Source organism: Macaca mulatta, chromosome 20 (assembly GCF_049350105.2).
Source record: "Macaca mulatta isolate MMU2019108-1 chromosome 20, T2T-MMU8v2.0, whole genome shotgun sequence".
Taxonomy (NCBI): Eukaryota; Metazoa; Chordata; class Mammalia; order Primates; family Cercopithecidae; genus Macaca; species Macaca mulatta.
In genome coordinates this window covers 29,712,666-29,735,171 of record NC_133425.1, presented here as the reverse complement: position 1 = coordinate 29,735,171, position 22,506 = coordinate 29,712,666, and the positions used below count along the sequence as shown (strand labels likewise).

Sequence of the window (22,506 nt, the reverse complement as noted above, 5' to 3'; positions counted from 1 at the left end):
ATGGCACCTCTGCACTCCAGCCTGGGTGACAAAGTGAGACTCCGTCTCAAAATAAGTAAATTAATAAATCAATAACCACTGGGTCTAGCGTCTTGGTGACACCAGCCACTAGGTGTCAGGGCAGTGCTGGAGGCAGCAGCTAGTTTATGGCGTGGGCAGTGAGGAAGAAGTGAGGAAGTAGAGACTGGGAGTGTAGAATCTTTCCAAAAACTTGCCTGTTAATGCAGGGAGGGGAGGCTGCTGAAGGACCTCTTAGTGAAGGGAGATGTGTTGCTGTTTCTGAGATGGGAAAGAGAAACAAGTTGCAATGTAGATGGGGAGGACGGAGAGGTTGAAGGTGTAGGAGAGATGGGTCACCATCAGATGGGATGTCTGTGAAGGAAAGACCTCAGCAGGCCCACAGCTTGGAAAGGAGAGACTGACTGTTGAGTTGATCCAAGCTCAGGTGTTGTCAGGCAGGTGCCATGATAGTAGAGAAGTTAGGATACTGTCAAGGGTGTGTGTGGCCAAAGGAGTGGTTCTGTGAATGTAAGGGAAAGACCCACCAGCAAGAAGCGCTGGTGAGGCAGGACCTGGGAGGATGCGAGGCTGCAGCCCGAATGGTGCCTGAAATAGTTTCAGGGGAAATGCTTGGTTCCCGAATCGGATCGCGGTATTCACTGGATCCCCTGATCCTCTGGTCTCTAGGTCCTGGATGCTCCAGTTCTTACAACAGGACTTGGCATAGGGTAGGCCCAAATGCTGTTAGCCACATTAACGCAATTTTTTTTTTTTTTTTTTTTGAGACAGTCTCACTCTGTCGGCCAGGCTGGAGTGCAGTGGCACGATCTCGGCTCATTGCAACTTCCGTCTCCCCAGCTCAAGGAATTCTCCTGCCTCAGCCCCCAGAGTAGCTGGGATTACAGGCGTGTGCCACCATGCCCGGCTAATTTTTGTATTTTTAGTAGAGACGGGGTTTCACCATGTTGGCGAGGCTGGTCTCGAACTCCTGACCTCAGGTAATCCGCCAGCCTCGGCCTCCCAAAGTGCTGGGATTACAGGCGTGAGTCACCGCCCCCGGCCAAAACAGTTTTTAAATCTCTGGAGACGTCATTTCCCTTGACGCCTTGCAGCCGCCCCGACTACAACTCCCATCATGCCTGGCAGCCGCTGGGGCCGCGATTCCCCACGTCTCTTACCCGCTTCACCAGTCTGGGCGTTCTTAGCGGTTTTCCTAACTCTCTCGCCTGACTAGCTCCCGGGAACAGCCGTTTGGATCGCGGAGTGCGAACCCGGCCGGCCAATCGCCAAGTCAGAGGGGCAGGAGGGGCGTGGCCATTCCCCGCCCCGCCCCTGCTCCGTGGCTGGTTTTCTCTGCTGGCGCCTCGGACGGAACCTGGAGATAATGGGCAGCACCTGGGGGAACCCTGGCTGGGTGCGGCTCGCTCTTTGCTTGGCCGGCCTAGTGCTTTCGCTCTACGCGCTGCACGTGAAGGCGGCGCGCGCCCGGGACAGGGATTACCGCGCGCTCTGCGACGTGGGCACCGCCATCAGCTGTTCCCGCGTCTTCTCCTCCAGGTGTGCACGGGAGTGGGAGGCGTGGGGCCTCGGAGCGGGGCGGCCAGATTGCCAGATGATTATTCTGGAGTGTGGGATCGGTGTGCCCAGGGAACGGACAAGGGGCTGGACTGCTCGCGGGGTCGTTGCACGGGGGCTGAGCTACCCAGAGATACTGGTGTTCGAAATAAGAGTGCGAGGCAAGGGACCAGACAGTGCTGGGGACTGGGATTATTCCGGGGACTCGCATGTGAGTTGGATGCCAAGGAATAACGGTGACCGGGAAAGGCGGGGAGGCAGGATGGCGGCAGAGATTGACGATGGTCTCAAGGACGGCGCGCAGGTGAAGGGGGGTTGGCGATGGCTGCGCCCGGGAACAAGGTGGCCCGGTCTGGCTGTGCGTGATGGCCAGGCGTTAGCATAATGACGGAATACCTAGGAGGCGAGTGCGTGGCCAGGGAGCTGGAGATTCTGGGGTCCAGGGCAAAGATAATCTGCCGCCGACTCCCAGTCTCTGATGCAAAACCGAGTGAACCGTTATACCAGCCTTGCCATTTTAAGAATTACTTAAGGGTCGGGCGCGGTGGCTCACTCCTGTAATCCCAGCACTTTGGGAGGCCGAGGCGGCTGGATCACTTGAAGTCAGTTTACCAGCCTGGCCAACATGGTGAAAGCCTGTCTCTACCAAAAATAGAAAAATTATCCCTGCGCTATTGCAGGCTCCTGTAATCCCGGCTACTTGGGGGCCTAAGGCAGGAGAATCACTTGAACCCGAGAGGCGGAGGTTTCAGTGAGCCAAGATCGCGCCACTGCACTCCAGCATGGGCCACAGAGTGAGACTCTGTCTCAAAAAAAAAAAAAAAAAAAAAAAAGAATTACTTAAGGTCTAGATGAAAAGCAGGGCCTACCAAGTAGCCACGTCAGGCCTGGTCTGGGGAGAGGGGAGGATAGGGTCAGTGACATGGAATCCTGACGTGGCCAAAAGTGTCTGCTGACTGGAGGTCATCGACCCTTGGTCTAGGATAGGAGGTGGGGAACAGAGGATAACCCAGGTGGCTTCTTGGAAATCACCTTTCCGGGGTAGGGTCCAAGGCACTAGGTTGACATTCCTAACCTGGTTCCACCCCCCCACACCACCCCTCTGCCAGGTGGGGCAGGGGCTTCGGGCTGGTGGAGCATGTGCTGGGACCGGACAGCATCCTCAATCAATCCAACAGCATATTTGGTTGCATCTTCTACACACTACAGCTATTGTTAGGTGAGTGGCTCTGCCCCCTCCCTGCAGGCCCCGGCCCTCATCCCCCTTGGTCAGCTCAGCCCCACTCCATGCAATCTTGGTGATCCACAGCTGATAGCCAGCTAGCTGCTCATCACGGAGCATCCTGCAGGTGGAGAGGTGGGGAGGTAACTAACAGGAGTCTTTTAATTGGTTTAAGTACTGTTAGAGGCTAAAGGGCCCTTAAAGACATCCTAGGTCCCCAGGTTTTTTATTTGTTGTTGTTTTGAGACAGGGTCTGGCTCTGCTGCCCAAACTGAGGTCTAGGATGCCCTTAGCGTGCACTGGTGCGATCTCAGCTCATAGCAACCTCTGCCTCCCTGCCCAAGTGATCCTCCCACCTTAGCCTCCCGAGTAGCTGGAATCACAGGCGTGCACCACTATACCCAGCTAATTTTTGTGTTTTTTTTGGTAGAGACAGTGTCTCGCCATGTTGCCCAGGCTGGTCTCAAGCAGTCTGTCTGCCTCAGCCTCCCAAGGTGCTGGGGGGATTACAGGCATGAGCTACCATGCCCCACCAGCACCCCAGTTTTGTGGAAAAGATGCCGAAATTCCTTTTTAAGGAGAAGCTGAACATGAGCTATCTTTTATCTCATTTAGTGCTCCGCAGGAAAATTTGTATCTGGTCCCAGGAATTATTGAACAGATAGGGGAACCAAGGGAGTGGGAGACGATGGCGCCCCAGGCCTTGCTGATGCCATACCCTGGAGATGAGACTACCTATTACCACCCTTCCCAACAGGCCCCCACACTCCCTTTGAGTCACCCTTCCCAGCTCCAGAGAAGGCATCACCGAGGGAGGCCCAGCACCACGGTCCCTGGCTGACACATGGTTCAGACTTGGCCGATTTATTTAGGAAATTTTATTGCTCAGAACTTTCCCTCCCTGGGCAATGGCAAGTTCCTTGGAGGGAACCTGTCAAAGCCTTTTTTTTTTTTTTTTTTTTTTTTTTAAGAAATCATCTTGCTCTGTTGCCCAGGCTGAAGTGCAGTGGCACAATCATAGCTCACTGTAATCTGGAACTCCTGGCTCAAGTGATCCTCCTGAGTAGCTGGGACTAGAGTTACATGCCACTGCACCCAGCTAATTTTTATTTTATTTTTTATTTTTTGAGACATAGTCTTGCTCTGTCACCAGGCTGGAGGGCAGTCGCGTGATCTTGGCTCACTGCAACCTCTGCCACCCCGGTTCAAACAATTCTGTGTCAGCCTCCCGAGTAGCTGGGACTACGGGCGCGTGCCACCACGCCCAGCTCATTTTCGTATTTTTAGTAGAGAGGGTTTCACCCTCTTGGCCAGGATGGTCTCAGTCTCTTGACCTGGTGATCCGTCCACCTCGGCCTCCCAAAGTGCTAGTATTACAGGCATGAGCCAACCTCACTGGGCCTTTTTTTTTTTTTTTTTTTTGAAACGAAGTCTCACTTTTGTTGCCCAAGCTGGAGTGCAGTGGTGTGATCTCGGCTCACTGCAACCTCTGCCTCCTAGGTTCAAGCTATTCTCCTGCCTTAGCCTCCCCAGCAGTTGGGATTACAGGTGCCCATCACCATGCCTGGCTAATTTTTGTATTTTTAGTAGAGATGGGGTTTTGCCATGTTGGCCAGGCTGCTCTCGAACTCCTGACCTCAGGTGATCCACCACCCTCGGCCTCCCAAAGTGCTGGGATTACAGGCATGAGCCACTGCGCCCAGCCGAATTTCTAAATTTTTGATACAGATTGGGTCTTTCTATGTTGCCCAAGCTGGTTTTGAACTCCTAGCCTAAAGCAGTCTTCCCACCTCGGCCTCCCAGAGTGTTGGGATTACAGGTGTAAGCCATCACACCTGCCCTGGAGCCTCTTGTTTTAGAGACACTTCCCAGCAGCTCCTGGCATCTAGGTGGTGTGGTGACATCATGGAGCGTTCAGGAGGTGGCCAGTCCCTGAAGCCCACACCGGACCCTCTTCTGCCTTGCAGGTTGCCTGCGTACGCGCTGGGCCTCTGTCCTGCTGCTGCTGAGCTCCCTGGTGTCTCTCGCTGGTTCTGTCTACCTGGCCTGGATCCTGTTCTTCGTGCTCTATGATTTCTGCATCGTTTGCATCACCACCTATGCCATCAATGTGGGCCTGATGTGGCTCAGTTTCCGGAAGGTCCAAGAACCCCAGGGCAAGGCTAAGAGGCACTGAGCCCTCACCCCAAGCCAGGCTGGCCTCGTCTGCTTTGCTTTGGCATGTGAGCCTTGCCCAAGGGGGCATATCTGGGTCCCTAGAAGGCCCTAGATGGGGGGCCTTCTAGAGTCCCCCCTCCTCCTGCCATACCTGCACACGACAACGGACCAAATGTGCCACACACTTGCTCTTTTTTCCACCCAGTGCCTCTGACTCTGTCCCCGAGGGCTGGTCTCCAAAGCTCTTGCCATTGCCCAGGGAGGGAAGGTTCTGAGCAATAAAGTTTCTTAGATCAATCAGCCAAGTCTGAACCATGTGTCTGCCACGGACTGTGGTGCTGGGCCTCCCTCAGTGTTGCCTTCTCTGGAGCTGGGAAGGGTGAGTCAGAGGGAGAATGGAGGGCCTGCTGGGAAGGGTGGTTATGCGTAGTCTCATCTCCAGCATGTGGAGTCAGCAAGGCCTGGCGCGCCATCGGCCCCCACCCCCAGGAAACAGGCTGGCAGCTCGCTCCTGCTGCCCACAGGAGCCAGGCCTCCTCTCCTGGGAAGGCTGAGCACACACCTGCAAGGGCAGGCTGCCCTTCTGGTTCTGTAAATGCTTGCTGGGAAGTTTTTCCTTGAGTTTAACTTTAACCCCTCCAGTTGCCTTATTGACCATCCCAAGCCAGTATTGGTAGCCCTGGAGGCCCAGGGCCAGGTTCTGAAGGTTTTTGTTTTGCCTATTATGCCCTGACCGCTTACCTACATGCCAAGCACTGTTTAAGAACTTGTGTTGGCTAGGTGCGGTGGCTCACACCTGTAATCCCTGCACTTTGGGAGGCCGAGGCAGGAGGATCACTTGAGGTCGGGAGTTCCAGACCAGCCTGAGCAAAATAGTGAGACCCCTGCCTCTACAAAAAAAAAAAAAAAAAAAATTAGCCAGGGTTGGTGGTATGCACCTGTAGTCCCAACTAATCGGGAAGCTGGTAGGAAGATCGTTTGAGCCCAGAAGGTTGAGGCTGCGGTGAGCCATGATCACTGCACTCCAGCCTGAGCAACAGAGCAAGACCGTCTCAAAAAAAAAAAAAAAAAAACCGGCCGGGCGCGGTGGCTCAAGCCTGTAATCCCAGCACTTTGGGAGGCCGAGATGGGCGGATCACAAGGTCAGGAGATCGAGACCATCGTGCCTAACACGGTGAAACCCCGTCTCTACTAAAAATACAAAAAAAAAAAAAAAACTAGCCGGGCTCGGTGGCGGGTGCCTGTAGTCCCAGCTACTCGGGAGGCTGAGGCAGGAGAATGGCGTAAACCCGGGAGGCGGAGCTTGCAGTGAGCTGAAATCCGGCCACTGCACTCCAGCCTGGGCGACAGAGCGAGACTCCGTCTCAAAAAAAAAAAAAAAAAACAAACCAGCAATTTGGTTAACATGTTAAACTCATTTAATCTTTACAGTGATGTATGAGGTGCATACTGTTATTACCCCTATCTTGATGATAGGGACAGAGAGGCTAAGTAGTATGCCTGAGATCACACAGCTACTGCAGGACGCTCTCAGGATTTGCATCCACCTGGTCCATCTGGCTCCAGCATCTATATGCTTTTTTTTGTTGGTTTGTTTTGAGACAGAGTTTTGCTCTTGTTGCCCAGGCTGGAGTGCAGTGGCACAATTTCAGCTCACCACAACCTCCGCCTCCCGGGTTCAAGCAATTCTCCTGCCTCAGCCTCCTGAGTAGCTGGGATTACAGGCACCCACCACCATGCCGGGCTAATTTTGTATTTTTGGTAGAGACAGGGTTTCTCCATGTTGGTCAGGCTGGTCTCGAACTCACCACCTCAGGTGATCCGCCTGCCTTGGCCTCGCAAAGTGCTGGGATTACAGGCGTGAGCCACCGTGCCTGGCCAGCATCTATATACTAAACCCTACCCGCAACTGCCTCTGTCTTGGGGTCAGGGTTCTTGAACGGTCTGGGCCAGCCTGAGTTAGGAGTGGGAAGAGGAAGAGGAGGCACGCGGCCAAGTGTTCTTCCCGCCTGACCGAGTCCTCCAGCGCCTGTGAGGAAGGTGGGCACTGCTGTCACCCTGTTTCCCGGGAAGCCAGCAGGCCCAGGGAGATACTGGGATTTGCCAAAGGCTCACAGCGAGCAAGCAGCAGTGGGTGCTGGCCCCTCGACACCCAGCCTGGCACACATTGTCTCTGAGTAGACCTGGGAGAGGGCATGTGAAACCCACCTGGCCATGGCTGGAAGAGAAGTGGGGGAGTGGAAATGAAAAGTGGAGACCGGGAGGAGCTGCCTACGTGCCCCTCCACAGTTCCAGGATGGCGCTTTCATGCTGGGAGTGAGCTTGCCCTGTGCCAGGCTGTCATCGAGTCGTTTTCCATTCAACAACTGTTTCTCAGACAAGGTGCAGGCAGGTTAGCTCTCCCAGGTCACTCAAGTAGTAAGGAAATAGATTTAAACCCTGACAGTTTGGCTCCGCAGCTGAGGCCCAGAGAGGGGTAGTGACAAGCCCAGGGTCACACAGCCACAGTCCCAGAGCTAGGAACTGCTGGCTAGGGCAAGCAGAGAGCTGACTCCTAGCCAACTGGGGGTGGAGCAGAGGTGGAGCCAGGGAGACCCAGGTGGCCTCTCTGAGAGCCGAGCACAGGCGGCAGAGTGGCCCGGGGCAGCATGAAGTGGAGCTGGGGCCCAGTGCTGCTCTTCGCGGGTGCCACGGTCCTCATGGAGGGTAAGCCGCCATGCGTGGGGGTATGGGGGTGGCCTGGTGGGGGCTCAGGGGCCATCTCTGCCCCAGCAGTCCCTGCTCCTTGGTGGGGGGACTGCCTGTGGGCGACAGTCCGCCAGTGGGGATGTAACTCCGTGGGACTCTGTGGGGCGGTATATGTGGCCACCTGCGTCAACATGGATGAGATTTTCTCGGGCCAGCTGCAGTTTGCGTTGGCGGGGCCTGTGGTCTTTGTGTGTGTGGTGCTGCCTGTGTGTGTCCTACACCCACCTCCCCCTCGACTTCCACAATAACCTCAGGCAAACTCGGGGCTCCTCTGGCCTCAGTTTCCCTTTCTTTTCATCCATCCTCTGGGCAGCCTGGCTCAGCTGTCTCATGGGGGTGCCTGTGTGCCTGTGAGGGGTGGCGGGCAGGGGCCCTCTCTCTGGCGAGCTCTCAGGCAGTTTCTGGGAAGGTGGGGAAGACTGAGTCTCTAGACCAGGGTGAGGTAAGTCTCCATTTCTTGGGGCCCTCCCCCCTTGGAAATGACGCAGGCCTCTAATCCTTCTTTTAGGCCTCTGCTGCTGAGAGGACAATTAAGCTAATGCTCTGCACACACAGAGGCCGCCTCCCTGACTCAGTGGCGGGGGCAGGAGTTGGGGGTTCTGAAGCCTGGAGGAGGGTTGGCCTACTCCCAAGCTGAACCTCCAGCCCCGGAGTGCTGAGCACAGCTGAAGGAGAATTAATCACTGAGTGTGAATGCTGAATAGGTTCCAATAAAAGCTGTCTCGACCTCATATAAATATTTTCATTCTGGGAGGGGCTGGTGAGGTAATCAGAGTCACAAGCAAGGACCCTGGGCCCGCCCCCCAGCCCATCCCCTCTCCTCCCCAAAGCTAGGCAGGCCTGGAGTCTCACCTGTGTCTCTCTCTTCCCAGGTCTTCAAGCCGCTCAGCGTGGTAAGGTCTGGGGATGCGGGGCCTGGGCCTTACTTGGGTCTGGCTTGGGACTGGGGTGAGGTCAGGACAGGGATCTGCTGTCATTGTGACCCAACCCTCTCCACAGCCTGTGGACAGCGTGGCCCCGGTCCCCCCAAGCCTCAGGAGGGCAACACAGTCCCCGGCGAGTGGCCCTGGCAGGCCAGTGTGAGGAGGCAGGGAGCCCACATCTGCAGCGGCTCCCTGGTGGCGGACACCTGGGTCCTCACCGCTGCCCACTGCTTTGAAAAGTAAGTCATGGCTGGGGTCAGGCAGGGTCTCTGGCTCTGGAGGATGGATGATTTGTCTCAAGCCCCACAAGGCTAGTCCCTACCTCTAGAGTAATAATAAAGTACCACTTACTGAGAATCTGCCATGTACTGGGTACATATTGTCAAGTGAATTGTAACCACCACCTTTCAACCTTAGGACTAGAGAACTGGCACAGGCATCCACACTGCCGAGCCTAATTAGGGGGCTCTTTCACCCCCTGGGATGGGAACAGCCCCATTAGGGCTGAGAGGCGCAGGCACTTTGGAACTCTACAGGTTTGGAGTATAGGTAGAAGATTTACAAATGAGAAAACAGGTTGCAAGGGAATGACCTTGCTTAAAGTCACAGACGGAGGCCGGGCACAGTAGCTCACGCCTATAATCCCAGCACTTTGGGAGGCCAAGGAGGGAGGATCGCTTGAGCCCAAGAGTTCAAGACTAGCCTGGGCAACATAGCAAGACCATGTCTCTACAAAAAATACAAAACTAGCCAGGCATGGTGGTGCACACCTGTAGTCCCAGCTACTCACGAGGCTGAGGTGGGAGGATCACTTGAGCCTGGAAGGTCAAGGCTTGCAGTGAGTCGTGGTCATGCCACTGCACTGCAGCCTGGGCAACAGGACGAGACCCTACCTCAAAAAGAAAAAGCCGTGGAGTGCTCTCTGCTATCTTCCACCTACCTGTGGGATCTCCCATGGTGTCACTGTCTCCCCTTGTACTCAGCAGCCTGGACCTTGTCCTTCCCCTTCCAGGGCAGCAGAGATAGAACTGAACTCCTGGTCAGTGGTCCTGGGTTCTCTGCAGCGTGAGGGACTCAGCCCTGGGGCCGAAGAGGTGGGGGTGGCTGCCCTGCAGTTGCCCAGGGCCTATAACCACTATAGCCAGGGCTCAGACCTGGCCCTGCTGCGGCTCACCCACCCTGTGACCCACACACCCCTCTGCCTGCCCCAGCCTGCCCATCGCTTCCCCTTTGGAGCCTCCTGCTGGGCCACTGGCTGGGATCAGGACACCGGTGATGGTAAGTGCTGGCCCAGACTGAAGCTCGGAGAGGCACTCTGCTTGCCCAACGTCACCGTCTCAGCTCCCAACTGTCCTGGCTTCCAGTCTCCCTTGCTTCTCAGATCCCAGACTCCAGCCCCAGCCCCGTCTCTTTCATTAGCTCCTGGGACCCTACGGAATCTGCACCTGCGTCTCATCAGTCGCCCCACATGTAACTGCATCTACAACCAGCTGCACCAGCGACACCTGTCCAACCCGGCCCGGCCTGGGATGCTATGTGGGGGCCCCCAGCCTGGGGTGCAGGGGCCCTGTCAGGTCTGATGGGGAGGAGAGAAGGAGCAGAAGGGGAGAGGCCTAGCCCTGGGCTGGGGGTTGGACTCACAGGACTGGGGGAAAGGGCTGCAATCAGAGGGTATCTGCCATAGCTGGGCTCAGGCATCTGTCCTTGACTTTGTTGCCTGGCTCCAGGGAGATTCTGGGGGCCCTGTGCTGTGCCTCGAGCCCAATGGACACTGGGTTCAGGCTGGCATCATCAGCTTTGCATCAAGCTGTGCCCAGGAGGACGCTCCTGTGCTGCTGACCAACACAGCTGCTCACAGTTCCTGGTTGCAGGCTCGAGTTCAGGGGGCGGCTTTCCTGGCCCAGAGCCCAGAGACCCCAGAGATGAGTGACGAGGACAGCTGTGTAGGTATGAGCGGGACATGCTGGCAGTGGGTAGAAGCCACTGTGAAGCAAACCTCAGTTAGGACTAGAGAACTGGCACAGGCATCCACACTGCCGAGCCTAATTAGGGGGCTCTTTCACCCCCTGGGATGGGAACAGCCCCATTAGGGCTGAGAGGCGCAGGCACTTTGGAACTCTACAGGTTTGGAGTTTAGGAGAGAAGAGGAATCTCTGAGACCTGACTTGGGTTTCTGGGGAAGTGGCAAGCTTCCAGCAGGGACCCAGCGAGCCTGCACAGGGTAGGGCTCCCAGTCAGAATTCCGGCATTAAGTGACTGGCATGCAAATTGAATGCAAAATAATTCCTGGGACGGATATTATGTCTTGATGGTAAGAGATGCACTAATGAGCCAGGAATATGGGAGGCAGGCCCAGCCTGGAGGGTGCAGACGGGTGGGGCGGGGGAGTGACAAGTAGGGGCATTCCCACGAGGCTGGGACCGGGGTCCCATCAGACCGACAAGGCTAAAAGCTCAGGCCCTAGCTTGTGAATCCCAAGTCTGCCACTTGCCTGTAGTTACAGAACGAGGAAGTCATTTAACCTCTCTGGAACTTTGGTTACCTTCAGTAATGAGGGGAACAAAATTCAATTTCAAGGCCGGGTGCGGTGGCTCAAGCCTGTAATCCCAGCACTTTGGGAGGCCGAGACGGGCGGATCACGAGGTCAGGAGATCGAGACCATCCTGGCTGACACGGTGAAACCCCGTCTCTACTTTAAAAATACAAAAAACTAGCCGGGCGAGGTGGCGGCGCCTGTAGTCCCAGCTACTCGGGAGGCTGAGGCAGGAGAATGGCGTGAACCCGGGAGGCAGAGCTTGCAGTGAGCTGAGATCCGGCCACTGCACTCCAGCCTGGGCGGCAGAGCGAGACTCCGTCTCAAAAAAAAAAAAAAAAAAAATTCAATTTCAAAAGATATTGTGAGAATTTGACGAGAAGCGGGAAACACTTAGCAAGAAGTCAGATGAGGCACTCATCTGTTTCAGCCTGTGGATCCTTGAGGACAGCAGGTCCCCAGGCAGGAGCACCCTCCCCGTGGCCCTGGGATGCCAGACTGATGCACCAGGGGCAGCTGGCCTGTGGCGGAGCCCTGGTGTCAGAGGAGGCCGTGCTGACTGCTGCCCACTGCTTCATTGGGTGAGTCTTGGATCCCTCTCCACTGTGCCCCCTGTCCCTGCCGGCAGCCCTGTCACCTGGTGCTGTCCACACTGCCTCTGCATAGGCGCCAGGCCCCAGAGGAATGGAGCGTAGGGCTGGGGACCAGACCAGAGGAGTGGGGCCTGAAGCAGCTCATCCTGCATGGGGCCTACACCCACCCCGAGGGGGGCTACGACGTGGCCCTCCTGCTGCTGGCCCAGCCTGTGACACTGGGCGCCAGCCTGCGGCCCCTCTGCCTGCCCTATGCTGACCACCACCTGCCTGACGGGGAGCGCGGCTGGGTCCTGGGACAGGCCCGCCCAGGAGCAGGTAGGTGGGCATGGGGCCAGGGCCACTGTCCATCCAGCCTGCAGGCCAGAGCAGCCAGCTTTCCCTTGTTCCACAGGCATCAGCTCCCCCCAGACAGTGCCTGTGACCCTCCTGGGACCTAGGGCCTGCAGCCGGCTGCATAGAGCTCCTGGGGGCGACGGCAGCACTATTCTGCCGGGGATGGTGTGTACCAGTGCTGTGGGTGAGCTGCCCAGCTGTGAGGTGAGCCCCAGGCCCCCACACCTTACCTAATAGGCCCCTGGCATCCCCTCACCCAATAGCTCAAGAACGGACCTTCTAGGCTTGGCCTCTGGACCGACCTCCCACCTGAAACTAGGCCTTTTTGCCAGTTAGCTCCCAAACAGCCAGAGCCTCCATAGCCCACTCTGCCATCCTGCACAGCTGCCTGTAAAGTCACCCAGTGTCACCTGACCCGACAGGGCCTGTCTGGGGCACCACTGGTGCATGAGGTGAGGGGCACGTGGTTCCTGGCCGGGCTGCACAGCTTCGGAGATGCTTGCCAAGGCCCCGCCAGGCCGGCGGTCTTCACCGCGCTTCCTGCCTACGAGGACTGGGTCAGCAGTTTGGACTGGCAAGTCTACTTCGCCGAGGAGCCAGAGCCCGAGGCCGAGCCTGGAAGCTGCCTGGCCAACATGAGTATGTGGCCCTGGGACCTCCTGCCAAACCCTGCCTCTCCAGGACCCTTCTCTCTCCAGTGAGGGGGTGCGTCGTTCTAACCCACTCCAGCTGCCCTGGGTAGTGTGGAGCAATAGGCAGACCCATTTGATTCAGATTCTGGTTCTTTGTCATCGCGTCACTTGGAGCAGGCCGCTCAATCGCTTTGAGCCTCAGTATTCTCATCTGTCATGGCAGCCAAGACAGACCCTGTTCCTTTGAGGAATGGGAGAGAGGGAGGGAGGGACCAAAGCCATGAGGGTGAGGACAACTCCACACTCCTTCCTTCCTCACAGGCCAACCAGCCAGCTGCTGACAGGGGACCTGGCCGTTCTCAGGACACGAGAATGCAGACAGGCAAACAGCATTACTGCCCCTGCCCTCCCCACCTTGCCATGTGTGATTCCAGGCACCAGGGCAGGCCCAGAAGCCCAGCAGCTGTGGGAAGGAACCTGCCTGGGGCCACAGGTGCCCACTCCCCACCCTGCAGGACAGCGGTGTCTGTGGACACTCCCACACCCAGCTCTGCTCCCACACAGGCGTCCCAGCTTTCCTCCTCCTTTACCCTTTCAGATACAATCACGCCAGCCATGTGTTTTGAAAATTTCTTTTTTTGGGGGGCAGCAGTTTTCCTTTTTTTAAACTTAAATAAATTGTTACAAAATAGACTTTAGAAAATAAGTTACAAATTGTAGCAAAAGGCTCCCTTCCACAGGCAACTTTCCCACCTGTGGGGCTCTGCATCCAACTCTCCCTGGTGTTACAATCTGGCTGCTGAGGGTGGCACGGCATCTCGGCAGAGGCTGGCACTGGGAAGAGCATGGTGACGAGGCTGGCGAAGGAGGTCCTTCAAGGACAGGGACACGAGGAACACCCAACACCCTCCTTGGGAAAGAAGCCAGATCTGGGTCCTCTTCACAAGGGGAGAGGAGAAGATATGGGGATGCCTGAACTACTCCTGAGAAAACGTGGAGATCAAGCCCCTCCCTGCACGCGCTCCCTCCCCCAGATTCTGATCTTTGGAGACTTGAAGTTCAGAGGGAGAAGCTGAGGTCTGCAGGCCACTGGGGTGAAGGATCCAGGAGTGGGGTCGTGGGGGTGGGTGGAGGGGGCAATGACAAGTCCCCTCTGCCCGTCGCTGGTGCCACTGGGGCTCCTGGGGAGAGAGAGAGGAGGTCACCGACTGAGGGGCAGACCCCACACAGCGTGTACCCCGTCCCAGCCCTGCAGGCCATTCCCCCGCCCCTGGCCCCAGAGGCCCAGATGAGAACAGGAATTCTAGGCCTCCTAATTATTTTCCCAGTCCTTGCAAACTGGCTCCTCGATCATATCCCTTGAGGTCATGAGAAATCTTCTATCCTTAAAGCCATTCCTTCAGCTCTCAGGTGACTCCCACCCGCCCTCTGCTCTGACAAGACCCATCAAGGGCCCACCATCTCAGGGCCACCCACCCTCGAGGGCCACTAGATGGAATGGGCCCACCTCTACTAGAGGAGGTGGAGAGGCCAGCCCAGGTCCTGCTGAGGGAACCGGCCGCCCCACTCCCCGGCAGCCACAGCCTCCAGCAGTGCTGGGTGGAGGCGATTGCCCACAGAGATGCCCTCTGATCAGGGATGTGACACGGGCTAATGACTGTTGTTGCTGCAACTGGGTCTGGACTTCAAGGAAACAATTATTTGTGACTCAGTCCTCCAGTTAAAGGTGTGCAGAGGGTGGCGGGGTGTGCAGGTGGAAAGAGTGGTTTGGCTGGATCCTAAAAAGGCCGTTGGCAGCAGAGGGAGAAGGGGCTGAATTAAGTTTAGAGAAGAGATGGGAGCAACACTGACAGGGAAGGACCAGAGGTCTAGTTCACAAGGAGAGGGGCAGCAGAGACAAGGCGCAGGGAAAGAGGGACAGGGAGTAGGGTGCCAACCAGTGACCCGGTTTCCATGGCCAAGTCAGCAGGCGAGCTGTGGAGCCTATGCCCCATCCCTTGTTCCCTGGCACCCGGCCTGCTCTAGGGAAGAATGGAACCTAGACCAAACCAATGGCGTCCTCTATTCCTCTGGAAGTCATTGCATTACTGGCTGACTCAGGAGCATTTCCAGACACAGCAGCCAGGGGGTACCCAGCGACCTTCCCCCGAACAGAAAGACCATTCCACTCTGGCTGCAGTGTAATGGACGAGCCCAGGCAGCAGCCTCAGCCTGACCATGCCCCCACCTTGGCCACGCCCCCACGTGCTGCCCAACCCACCCTGCTATTTGTTATACCTGACCTGGGGGTGCTCAGCTAGTTTTCTCACCCCATAGCCAAGCCCCCACCCACCTCTTAAAATCCCTGGGACTCTCTCCGCTCACTCCTTGCTCCCCCACCCACTTTGGGGCCAGGCTTCACCCTCTCCCGTGTGCCCACCTCCTCCTGGGACCCTTCATGCCCCCGTACCAGAGTTGGCCACTGTCCACTCCTCCTGGTGCTGCTGCTGGTGCTGCACAAAGCTGATTCGGCGGCGGAAGTGGCGGGGACAATGGGGACAGGTGAAAGGCCCCTCCCGGGGTGCGTGGACCCGCCCGTGACCCTCCAGCCGGGCAGCTGTTCGGAAGGCCTTGCCACAGATGCTGCAGCAGTGGCGCTTGGGGTCCGTGTGGATCCTGCTGTGGTTCTTAAGAGACAGCAGGTTAGGGAGAAGTTTGGGACAGAGGGAGCAGGGGTACAACCCTGTGGTGTGGGCCTTCTGGTGGTTCAGTAGGCTGCCGGCGTGGCGGTAGGAGCGCCCGCACTGGGCGCAGCGGAAGGGCCGCTCCTTGTCCTCAGCTGCCATGGACGTCACCACTTGTCCTCCCCTGGCTCTCTCCACACTCTCTCCTGGGCTTCCGGGGGTTTCTGATGGGGCCTCCCGGGCTTTCCCTTGACCAGGGAGAACCACCTCATCCTCCCCAGTTCTGGCTTTGGGATCTCTGGCCTCCTCCATCTGGGCTGGCACCTGGCTGTGGCCCAGGGCATGAGCCTGCAGGTGGCTGGCCAGTTCCTGGTGGGACTCAAAGGCCTTGCCACAGTCAGGACAGGTAAAGGTGTGGGCATCTATGTGGTTGTGGCTGTGGCTCTTTGTGGCCACAGGATTCAAGAACTCCTTGGAGCAGAGCAGGCAATAGTGTCGGTCTGTCTTGTGGGTGTTGTGGTTCAAGAGGCTGCCCGATTGGCAGTAAGTCTTGCCGCACTGGCTGCAAGAGGAGTGGCTCCCTGGCTGCAGCTGAGAGCTATTGTCTCTGTTGTCCCAGCTATCCATGTGACTCAGAGTAGGTCCATTGAGCTGGCAGTCACCAGCATGGCAAGGACTCCTGTGGACACTGTCCTCTGGCTCCTCTGACCTGGTCAGGAACTGAGGAACCCAGCCGCCACTGTGATTTCCCAGTCCCCCACCTACTGACCACCCACCTGCCTTCCCTGCATCCCAGGACAGTGGCTCTGGGGCTTCTGAGCTTGCTGCCCTGATGGGGCTCTGACTGCGCTCCCCTGGTCTCTGGACTCCATCCTCCAGCTGGGGTACTGGCTCAGCACCACCCAATTGGGCCTCTAGTCCCTGGCTACCAGCCAGGTTCGCCTCACTGGCTGTGCCATCCAGGCCTCCCTGGCCATTGGCTGGCTCCCTTTCTGTCTCCTCCTCATGCTCCCGCAGGTGCCGTTCCAGAGATCCCCGGCCAGGGAAGCCGCGGCCACAGAGGGCGCAACGCACAGCTGAGCGCCTGGACCGTCCAGCCCGCCGCCGCCGATTCTCCGAGTGCAGCCTCTGGTGGTCCTTCAGGGCCATGCGGTTGGAGTAGGTCTTGGGGCAGGTGGGGCAGCTGTACTGGCCCGTCTCGTGGCTGCGCCGGTGGTTCAGGAGGCTGCCAGCATGGCGATAGGTCCGCCCGCACTGCCCACAGCGGAAGGGCCGATCTTCCCGAGTCGGCTTTCGGGTGCCCCCACCCCCACGTCGCTCCATGTGGACCCGCTGGTGGCTGGCCAGCTGTTTCCGCAGGCGGAAGGCCTTCCCACACTCACTGCAGCGGAAACGTCGGGGATCTGCATGGATGCGCCGGTGGTTCTTGAGGGACATGAGGTTTGAGAAGCCCTTGGAGCAGGCCTGACAGCCGAAGTGGCCGGTCTGGTGGCTCTGCCGGTGGTTGATGAGGCTGCCGGCATGCTTGTAGGATCGGCCACACACCTCACAGCTGAAGGGCCGCTCAGAGCTGGCTTCAGTCTGGCAGCCCTTCTCGGCAGTCTCCAGCCTGGGCTCTATCTCCTCCCCTTTCACAGTGGTCTCCTCCCACACCTCTTCTTTCACCCCTGCCACTTCCTCCAGGGGCTCCACTTTAAGTTTTTCCTGGAGCTTCTCGACTTCTGCCTGCCCCAGTCCCTCCTCTGCCATGTGCTGGGGCTTGCTGCTGCCTCCTTCTGGGGTGGGCCCAACCTGCAGCTCACTGCTACCTCCTGCCTCTGGGATGGGCCCAACCTGGGGCTCAGAGCCTTTGCAGCGAGGGTGGTTCCGCAGATGATTACGGTAGGCAGCCAGGTTGGGGTAGCAGCGGGAGCAGACAGGGCAGAGAAAGTCTCCAGTCTGGTGGATCTTGCGGTGGTTCACCAGGCTGCCCCCATGGCGATAGGTCTTGCCACACTGGTTGCAGCGGAAGGGGCGGGGCTGAGCCTCCAGCAAACTTTCCCCACCCTGCATGCAGAGGCCGTCTCCCAAGGGGGTGCCTGCTCCCTCTTGAGACTTGGCATCTCCACCCTCTCCAGAGACAGAAGTCACTATGTCCTCCAAGACACTGCCCACAACCATCTCCATGGCATCACCTGCCACTCCCAAGGGGCTGGGAGCCTTGTCTGCAGCAGTCCCAGAACTTTGACTTTGGTGGTGGCGCTCCAGGCTCCCCAGGTCATCGTAGGTCTGCCCGCAGCAGCCACAGATGTGCCCATACCCTGCACTGTCCAGTGCTTCCACCTCCCGCTGCAGCTGATTCAGCAGCTCTGCTTCTGAGAGCTGCAGTGGCGGGCTGCGTGCAGGGGCTGCCTCTGCCGCTCCTTCCTCTTCCCCCTCCTCCTCTTCCCCCTCAGTCATGCCAGAGGAGCTGTGGGCCTGGCGCCGGTGAAGCCTGTAGCCAGCCCGCCCGGGGAAGATCATGCCGCAGAGGCAGCAGAGGAAAGGCTGTGCTGAGGTCGCCTCCCCGGGCCTATGGTTCTGGAAATGGCTGCGGAGGGCAGGCAGAGAGTCAAACTCCTTCGGGCAGAGGGAGCACTGATAGATGCCTGGTGGGTGGCAGGGCCTGTGGCTCAGCAGGCCAGTGGCATGGGGGAAAGAATGCCCACAGTCAGAGCATGTGTGAGTGGCCCCAGCCTGCCAGCCAGTGACAGTGTTGGCAGAGTGGGAAGAGGAGTTGGGTTGGCCAGTGGCTGGCTTCTGGTCTTCATCCACGCCAGTGAGGCCATCGCAGAAGCGAGTCCCACCACCTTCCTCACCTCCTGGGATGTCCAAATTGTCAAGTAAACTGGCATCCTTCCTTTCCAGTCCTTCCCCAGTGCCTCCACTCTCTTTATCACCCTGGAAATGGGTCTCATCCCTCTCAAGCCCACATTTGTCCCCTTCAGATTCAGCCTGCAAAAAGCCCCCATCACTTTCCAGGTTGCCTTCCGCCCCATGAGGACTTTCCCCTGAAGGGTCTTGGGGAGAGTCCAGGCCTTCATTGTCTTCTAGCTCCCGGGTCCAGCTCCCTGCTGCCAGGAGTTTGGCTTCTCCCCCACCACTGGCACCACCAGCCCGCTTCCGATGCCGCCTGCTCCGCCGCCGACTGTGCCGGCGCAAGTGGTTCTTCATGGCAGCCATGGTGTGGAAGTGCTTGGCACAGGCCCCACAACTGAAGTCTCCTGTCTGGTGGGTCTGCCTGTGGTTGATAAGGCTGCCGGAGTGGCGATAGCTCTTTCCACAGTCTCGGCAGGCGAAGGCCCGAGGAGGTGACACTGTGGTCTCTGTCCTGCTATTTTCCTTTTCCCCTGCCCCATGAGTCAGGCCATGACGTTCAAGGCTCTCAGGGTCTTCAAAGAGCAGCCCACAGATGCTACAGGTATGTGCTGCTGTCCTGTCTGCTGCTGGCGTGATGTCTGTGGCCTCTTCTTCATGTTTGCACACGTGGTCCTGATCTGTGTGCGGGGCTGCCTCTGCCTCTACTGGGTCAGGCGGGAGTTCTACCTTGAGGTGGCTGGGGGCACCCTCGGCCCCGATGTCTGCACTTCGGCGAGCAGCCTTGCAATGTACCCGCACGTGGTTGCGCAGGGCCATGAGATTGGGGTACTTGCGGGGACACAGTGAGCACTGGTACTCTCCAGTCCGATGGCTGTGGCGATGGTTCACCAGGCTCCCCCGGTGGCGGTAAGCACGACCACACTCACTGCACTTATAGGGCCGATGGTCCAGGGTGGTGGTGGGGTCCTCTTCCTCTTTGTGGGTGGTCTCAGTCAGCAGCAGGCGAGCTGGTGGCACTGATGGCTGCCCATTTTCCCCAACTCCTTGCCTGGGCCTGTGATGAGCCCGCACATGGTTTTTGAGAGCAGCCGCATTGAACAGCTGCTTAGAACAGAGCGAGCAGGGGTAGACACCTGTCTGGTGGCTCTTTCGATGGTTGATGAGGCTCCCGGCATGGCGGTAAGTACGGCCACAGTCCCCACAGCGGAAAGGCCGGTATTCCTCCAGGCCACTGTCCTCCAGCTCCCCAGAGGTGCTAAGCTCTGCACAGCCATTCAGCATCTGTGCACTGGGGAGCTGGTCCCGGCTGCTCTCGTCTGTGCGCCCATTGGTGGTGGGCATCCCTTTCTCCTCCCAGGGTGGCTCCTGCCTTTCACCCTCATGGGACTGCTGGTGTTCCAGCAGCTCCCGGGGGAGCCGGAAGGCACGGGGGCAGTGGGGACAGTGGTAAGGCCGATACTGGGCATGCAGTCGAGAGTGGTTCTTCAGAGCCATGAGGTTAGAGAACTCCTTGAAGCAGATGGCACAGGGGTAGATGCCCAGCGTGTGGCTCTGGCGGTGGTTAGTGAGGCTCCCGGCGTGCTTGTAGGTCTTGCCACACTGACTACATTTGTACCGCCGCTCCTCCTCGGCAGGAGGGGACTGGGTGGGCTCCTGGCCCGCTGTGAAGTTCACTACTGATTCAGCCAGATACTGTTCCAAGTTGCTAAGAAGGCTGCTGGCTGGGGTGGGGAGAGGAGGGGCTCTGGCAGAGTTGGTGGAGGGTCCCCAGCCGTCTGCAGCATCCTCAGAATCTGGTTGGCTTGCCAAGCCTTCTCTTTGTCTGGTGGGCAGATCTTCCCACGTACCCGAAGCTGCCCTGGAGTCCGGTACAGATTCACAGTCAGGTGTCTCTTCCGTATGTTTTGTCTGGTTTTCCCAGCCTTCACCAGAGCTAAGCCTTTGGCCCCAGGAGTCAGTGGACACCGTCTCACCCTGGAGGCGTGGAGTGGCTTCCTTGGGGCGTGGGGGCCTGTGCCTGCGGCGGCCCTCAGGAGCATGAGTCCTCATGTGGCTCTTGAGAGCCATGGGATTGGAGAAGTCCTTTCCACAGGTGGTACAGGGGAAAAGGCCAGTCTCGTGGGTCCGACGATGGTTGACCAGGCTCCCGGGGTGACGGTAGCCCCGCCCACACTGCTGACAACGGTAGGGCCGAGGGATGCTGTCAGCCTCCTCACTGTCCTTGTTGGAAGATGGATGGAGCAGTTCTCGGTGCCGAGACAGCTCTGGGAGGCTGGGAAAGTGGCGCTGACAGTCAGAACAGCTGAGTGAGGGGGGTGCGTCCTCCATGGGGCAATGTAGCAGAAACCTGGAGGTTCAGAAGGAGCAGACACGTGGCAGCACCTTCCTCTGGTGGAGGGGCCGAGGCCTAGGAAGAGGGGGCAGTGGTCAAAAGGAAGGCCTGAATTAACTTCGCCTCTTGGCTATACGAGCAACAAGTTCATCTGAGGTCACTGAGAGTTTCCCCAAGCATCTGTGCCCAGGGACCTGCTTTCTACTAGATCTAATCTGCAGGCACCATCATTTAAGGCCTCCCTGTGCACAAGCTCCCCAAATATAGGAGCTCCCCTAGGCTTAAGTCATTCCTACAGGTATAGCTAAGGAAATTAAAGTCGAGAGAGATGCAACCTACTTCTGATCACAGACCTGTTATCATGTTCTTCAGACCAGACTCCAAAGGCATTACTGTCCTTTAAGGACAGTAGGACTCTGCTCCCTACAATCCTGAAACAAAAATTTTCTGTGACATCTTAAAAGGACACCAGAACCTTTTCTAGGCCTTTCAATAAGAGAAGTCCAAACCTTCCTCCTTCATCTCTCAGCTAAACAGAGTAGCTGAGAAGCACTGAAAAAGCAGCTGTTTCCTCCAGCTAATAGCTGAGGACCTGAGAGGACAGGTTAGAGGCCTCCTTCAGGGAAAGGGCTGGCTTGTTCCCCTGCTTCCCTGAGTCCTTTCAGTGTCACAAGGTCTCTTTTCCTTGTGACAAGAGAGTTAAGAGAGTTAAGACTCTCTTAACTGGGCCAGGCATGGTGGCTCACGCCTGTAATCCCAGCACTTTGGGAGGGTGAGGCTGGCGTATCACCTGAGTTCAGGAGTTCAAGACCAGCCTGGCCAACACGGTGAAACCCTGTCTCTACTAAAAATACAAAAGTTAGCCGGATGTGGTGGCAGGTGCCTGTAATTCTAGCTACTCGGGAGGTTGAAGCTGAAGAACTGCTTGAACCTGTGAGGTGGAGGTTGCAGTGAGCTGAGATCCCACCACGGCACTCCAGCCTGGGTGACAGAGCGAGACGCCATCTCAAAAAACAAACAAACAAAAACCCCAAAAGACTCTCTTAGCGACTTCCTTTATCTACTTCCCTTGAACCCAAACTATCTTCCATCTTGTGAATAACATCAATATCAGGTTGTAATGTCACTTCATCACCTACCTTTTCTCTCCCATGCCTCCTGATCTTACCTTCACCAGCCCTTCTCATTTTTTTCTTCTGCCTCCTCTCTTAATACTGATGATGACAGCAACTCATGAAGAGTATTATATTACCATGTGCCGGGCACTGTGCTAACTATATTCATTGTGTCACTCAATCTTCAGAACACACGGCAATGCCTGTTATCCTAGTTCACGTAAGAGTAAACCCACTAACTGAGGCGGTCTTCATCCCAAAGCCCTTGCTCGCTCATGCCTCGTATATCCTCTCGTCCTTCTCCAACTCTTCTTCCCATGGGAGGGACCCCAATACAACTGTCTCCCATCGTAAACGCCTTCACTGAACCTGCCCCCGGAATTCTCACCTCACAAAGCCCCTTTGATCAAAAGTCCCCTCCCCTAGTCAACCACCAATGAGTCCTCTGACCTCACTCATCTCCTCTGCCAATTTCCTTTCAGGACGCCTACCTCGCACCGGCGGCCCCCTCTCCTTCCCGCCGCGGGCGCGTCAGTTGGGGACCGCGAACGGGAGCGCGCCTGCGCACTGGGACCCTTACCCTAACTGCAGCCGCGCGCCCCAAGGGGTGGCTGTCGGGGGGCTCTCGCGCTCCCACAAACGCACACTCAGCCAGGGTTCCCAGGAGGTGGGAGGGGAGGGAAAGAGGGAAAGGAGAAGGGGGGGAAAGGAAGGAGGTAGAGAAAAGAGGGCGCAGCTGGCATGAGCCAGGAGTCTACCCCCAGCTCTGCGGACACTTCCTATTGTTACTAGGAAACAGGAAGTGTCCTTAGGTACAAAAGCTTCCCCGCGAAACTTCC

The 22,506-nt window shown here is 57.5% G+C and overlaps 3 protein-coding genes across 15 annotated transcripts; 2 read left to right on the top strand and 1 right to left on the bottom strand.

Annotated features, from left to right (window-relative positions):
• Positions 1 to 1,330: 1,330 nt before the first annotated feature.
• Positions 1,331 to 5,254, top strand: VKORC1 (vitamin K epoxide reductase complex subunit 1). 3 transcript variants are annotated; one of them, XM_077985997.1, is made up of 4 exons: positions 1,331 to 1,557; positions 2,685 to 2,794; positions 3,228 to 3,311; positions 4,765 to 5,254. In XM_077985997.1, exons 1-4 carry the CDS (start codon positions 1,385 to 1,387, stop codon positions 4,971 to 4,973), a joined length of 576 nt encoding a protein of 191 aa, XP_077842123.1. In that variant the 5' UTR covers positions 1,331 to 1,384; the 3' UTR covers positions 4,974 to 5,254. The 3 variants fall into 3 exon arrangements, with proteins under 3 accessions (XP_077842123.1, XP_014981495.3, XP_028696570.2); XM_015126009.3 differs by lacking the exon at positions 3,228 to 3,311; XM_028840737.2 differs by lacking the exons at positions 2,685 to 2,794; positions 3,228 to 3,311.
• Positions 5,255 to 7,450: 2,196 nt separating this feature from the next.
• PRSS53 (serine protease 53) lies at positions 7,451 to 13,408 on the top strand. Of its 9 annotated transcripts, none has more exons than XM_077985921.1 (12): positions 7,451 to 7,660; positions 8,575 to 8,595; positions 8,702 to 8,864; positions 9,638 to 9,719; positions 9,837 to 9,903; positions 10,045 to 10,199; positions 10,353 to 10,572; positions 11,589 to 11,739; positions 11,825 to 12,069; positions 12,146 to 12,291; positions 12,510 to 12,726; positions 13,041 to 13,408. In XM_077985921.1, exons 1-12 carry the CDS (start codon positions 7,603 to 7,605, stop codon positions 13,058 to 13,060), a joined length of 1,545 nt encoding a protein of 514 aa, XP_077842047.1. In that variant the 5' UTR covers positions 7,451 to 7,602; the 3' UTR covers positions 13,061 to 13,408. The 9 variants fall into 9 exon arrangements, with proteins under 9 accessions (XP_077842047.1, XP_028696568.2, XP_014981493.2 ...); XM_028840735.2 differs by having other exon boundaries at positions 12,510 to 12,792; XM_015126007.3 differs by having other exon boundaries at positions 9,837 to 10,199; positions 12,510 to 12,792.
• Positions 13,349 to 22,476, bottom strand: ZNF646 (zinc finger protein 646). Of its 3 annotated transcripts, none has more exons than XM_015126004.3 (3): positions 22,118 to 22,476; positions 15,169 to 20,627; positions 13,349 to 13,900 (listed from the first exon to the last, which is right to left on the bottom strand). In XM_015126004.3, exons 2-3 carry the CDS (start codon positions 20,546 to 20,548, stop codon positions 13,779 to 13,781), a joined length of 5,502 nt encoding a protein of 1,833 aa, XP_014981490.2. In that variant the 5' UTR covers positions 20,549 to 20,627; positions 22,118 to 22,476; the 3' UTR covers positions 13,349 to 13,778. The 3 variants fall into 3 exon arrangements, with proteins under 3 accessions (XP_014981490.2, XP_014981489.2, XP_001111938.2); XM_015126003.3 differs by having other exon boundaries at positions 22,159 to 22,476; XM_001111938.5 differs by having other exon boundaries at positions 22,248 to 22,476.
• Between the last annotated feature and the right edge of the window lie 30 nt (positions 22,477 to 22,506).

Coding starts and splice junctions, on each gene's coding strand:
- VKORC1 (XM_077985997.1), top strand. CDS start 1,385: ATGGGCAGCACCTGGGGGAACCCTGGCTGGGTGCGGCTCGCTCTTTGC. Junction 1,558..2,684: donor TCCCGCGTCTTCTCCTCCAG/GTGTGCACGGGA, acceptor CCCCTCTGCCAG/GTGGGGCAGGGGCTTCGGGC. Junction 3,312..4,764: donor GTGCTGGGGGGATTACAGGC/ATGAGCTACCAT, acceptor TCTGCCTTGCAG/GTTGCCTGCGTACGCGCTGG.
- PRSS53 (XM_015126005.3), top strand. CDS start 7,603: ATGAAGTGGAGCTGGGGCCCAGTGCTGCTCTTCGCGGGTGCCACGGTC. Junction 8,596..8,701: donor TCTTCAAGCCGCTCAGCGTG/GTAAGGTCTGGG, acceptor CCCTCTCCACAG/CCTGTGGACAGCGTGGCCCC. Junction 10,573..11,588: donor TGACGAGGACAGCTGTGTAG/GTATGAGCGGGA, acceptor CATCTGTTTCAG/CCTGTGGATCCTTGAGGACA.
- ZNF646 (XM_015126004.3), bottom strand. CDS start 20,548: ATGGAGGACGCACCCCCCTCACTCAGCTGTTCTGACTGTCAGCGCCAC. Junction 13,901..15,168: donor GTGGACAGTGGCCAACTCTG/GTACGGGGGCAT, acceptor CTCTCTCCCCAG/GAGCCCCAGTGGCACCAGCG.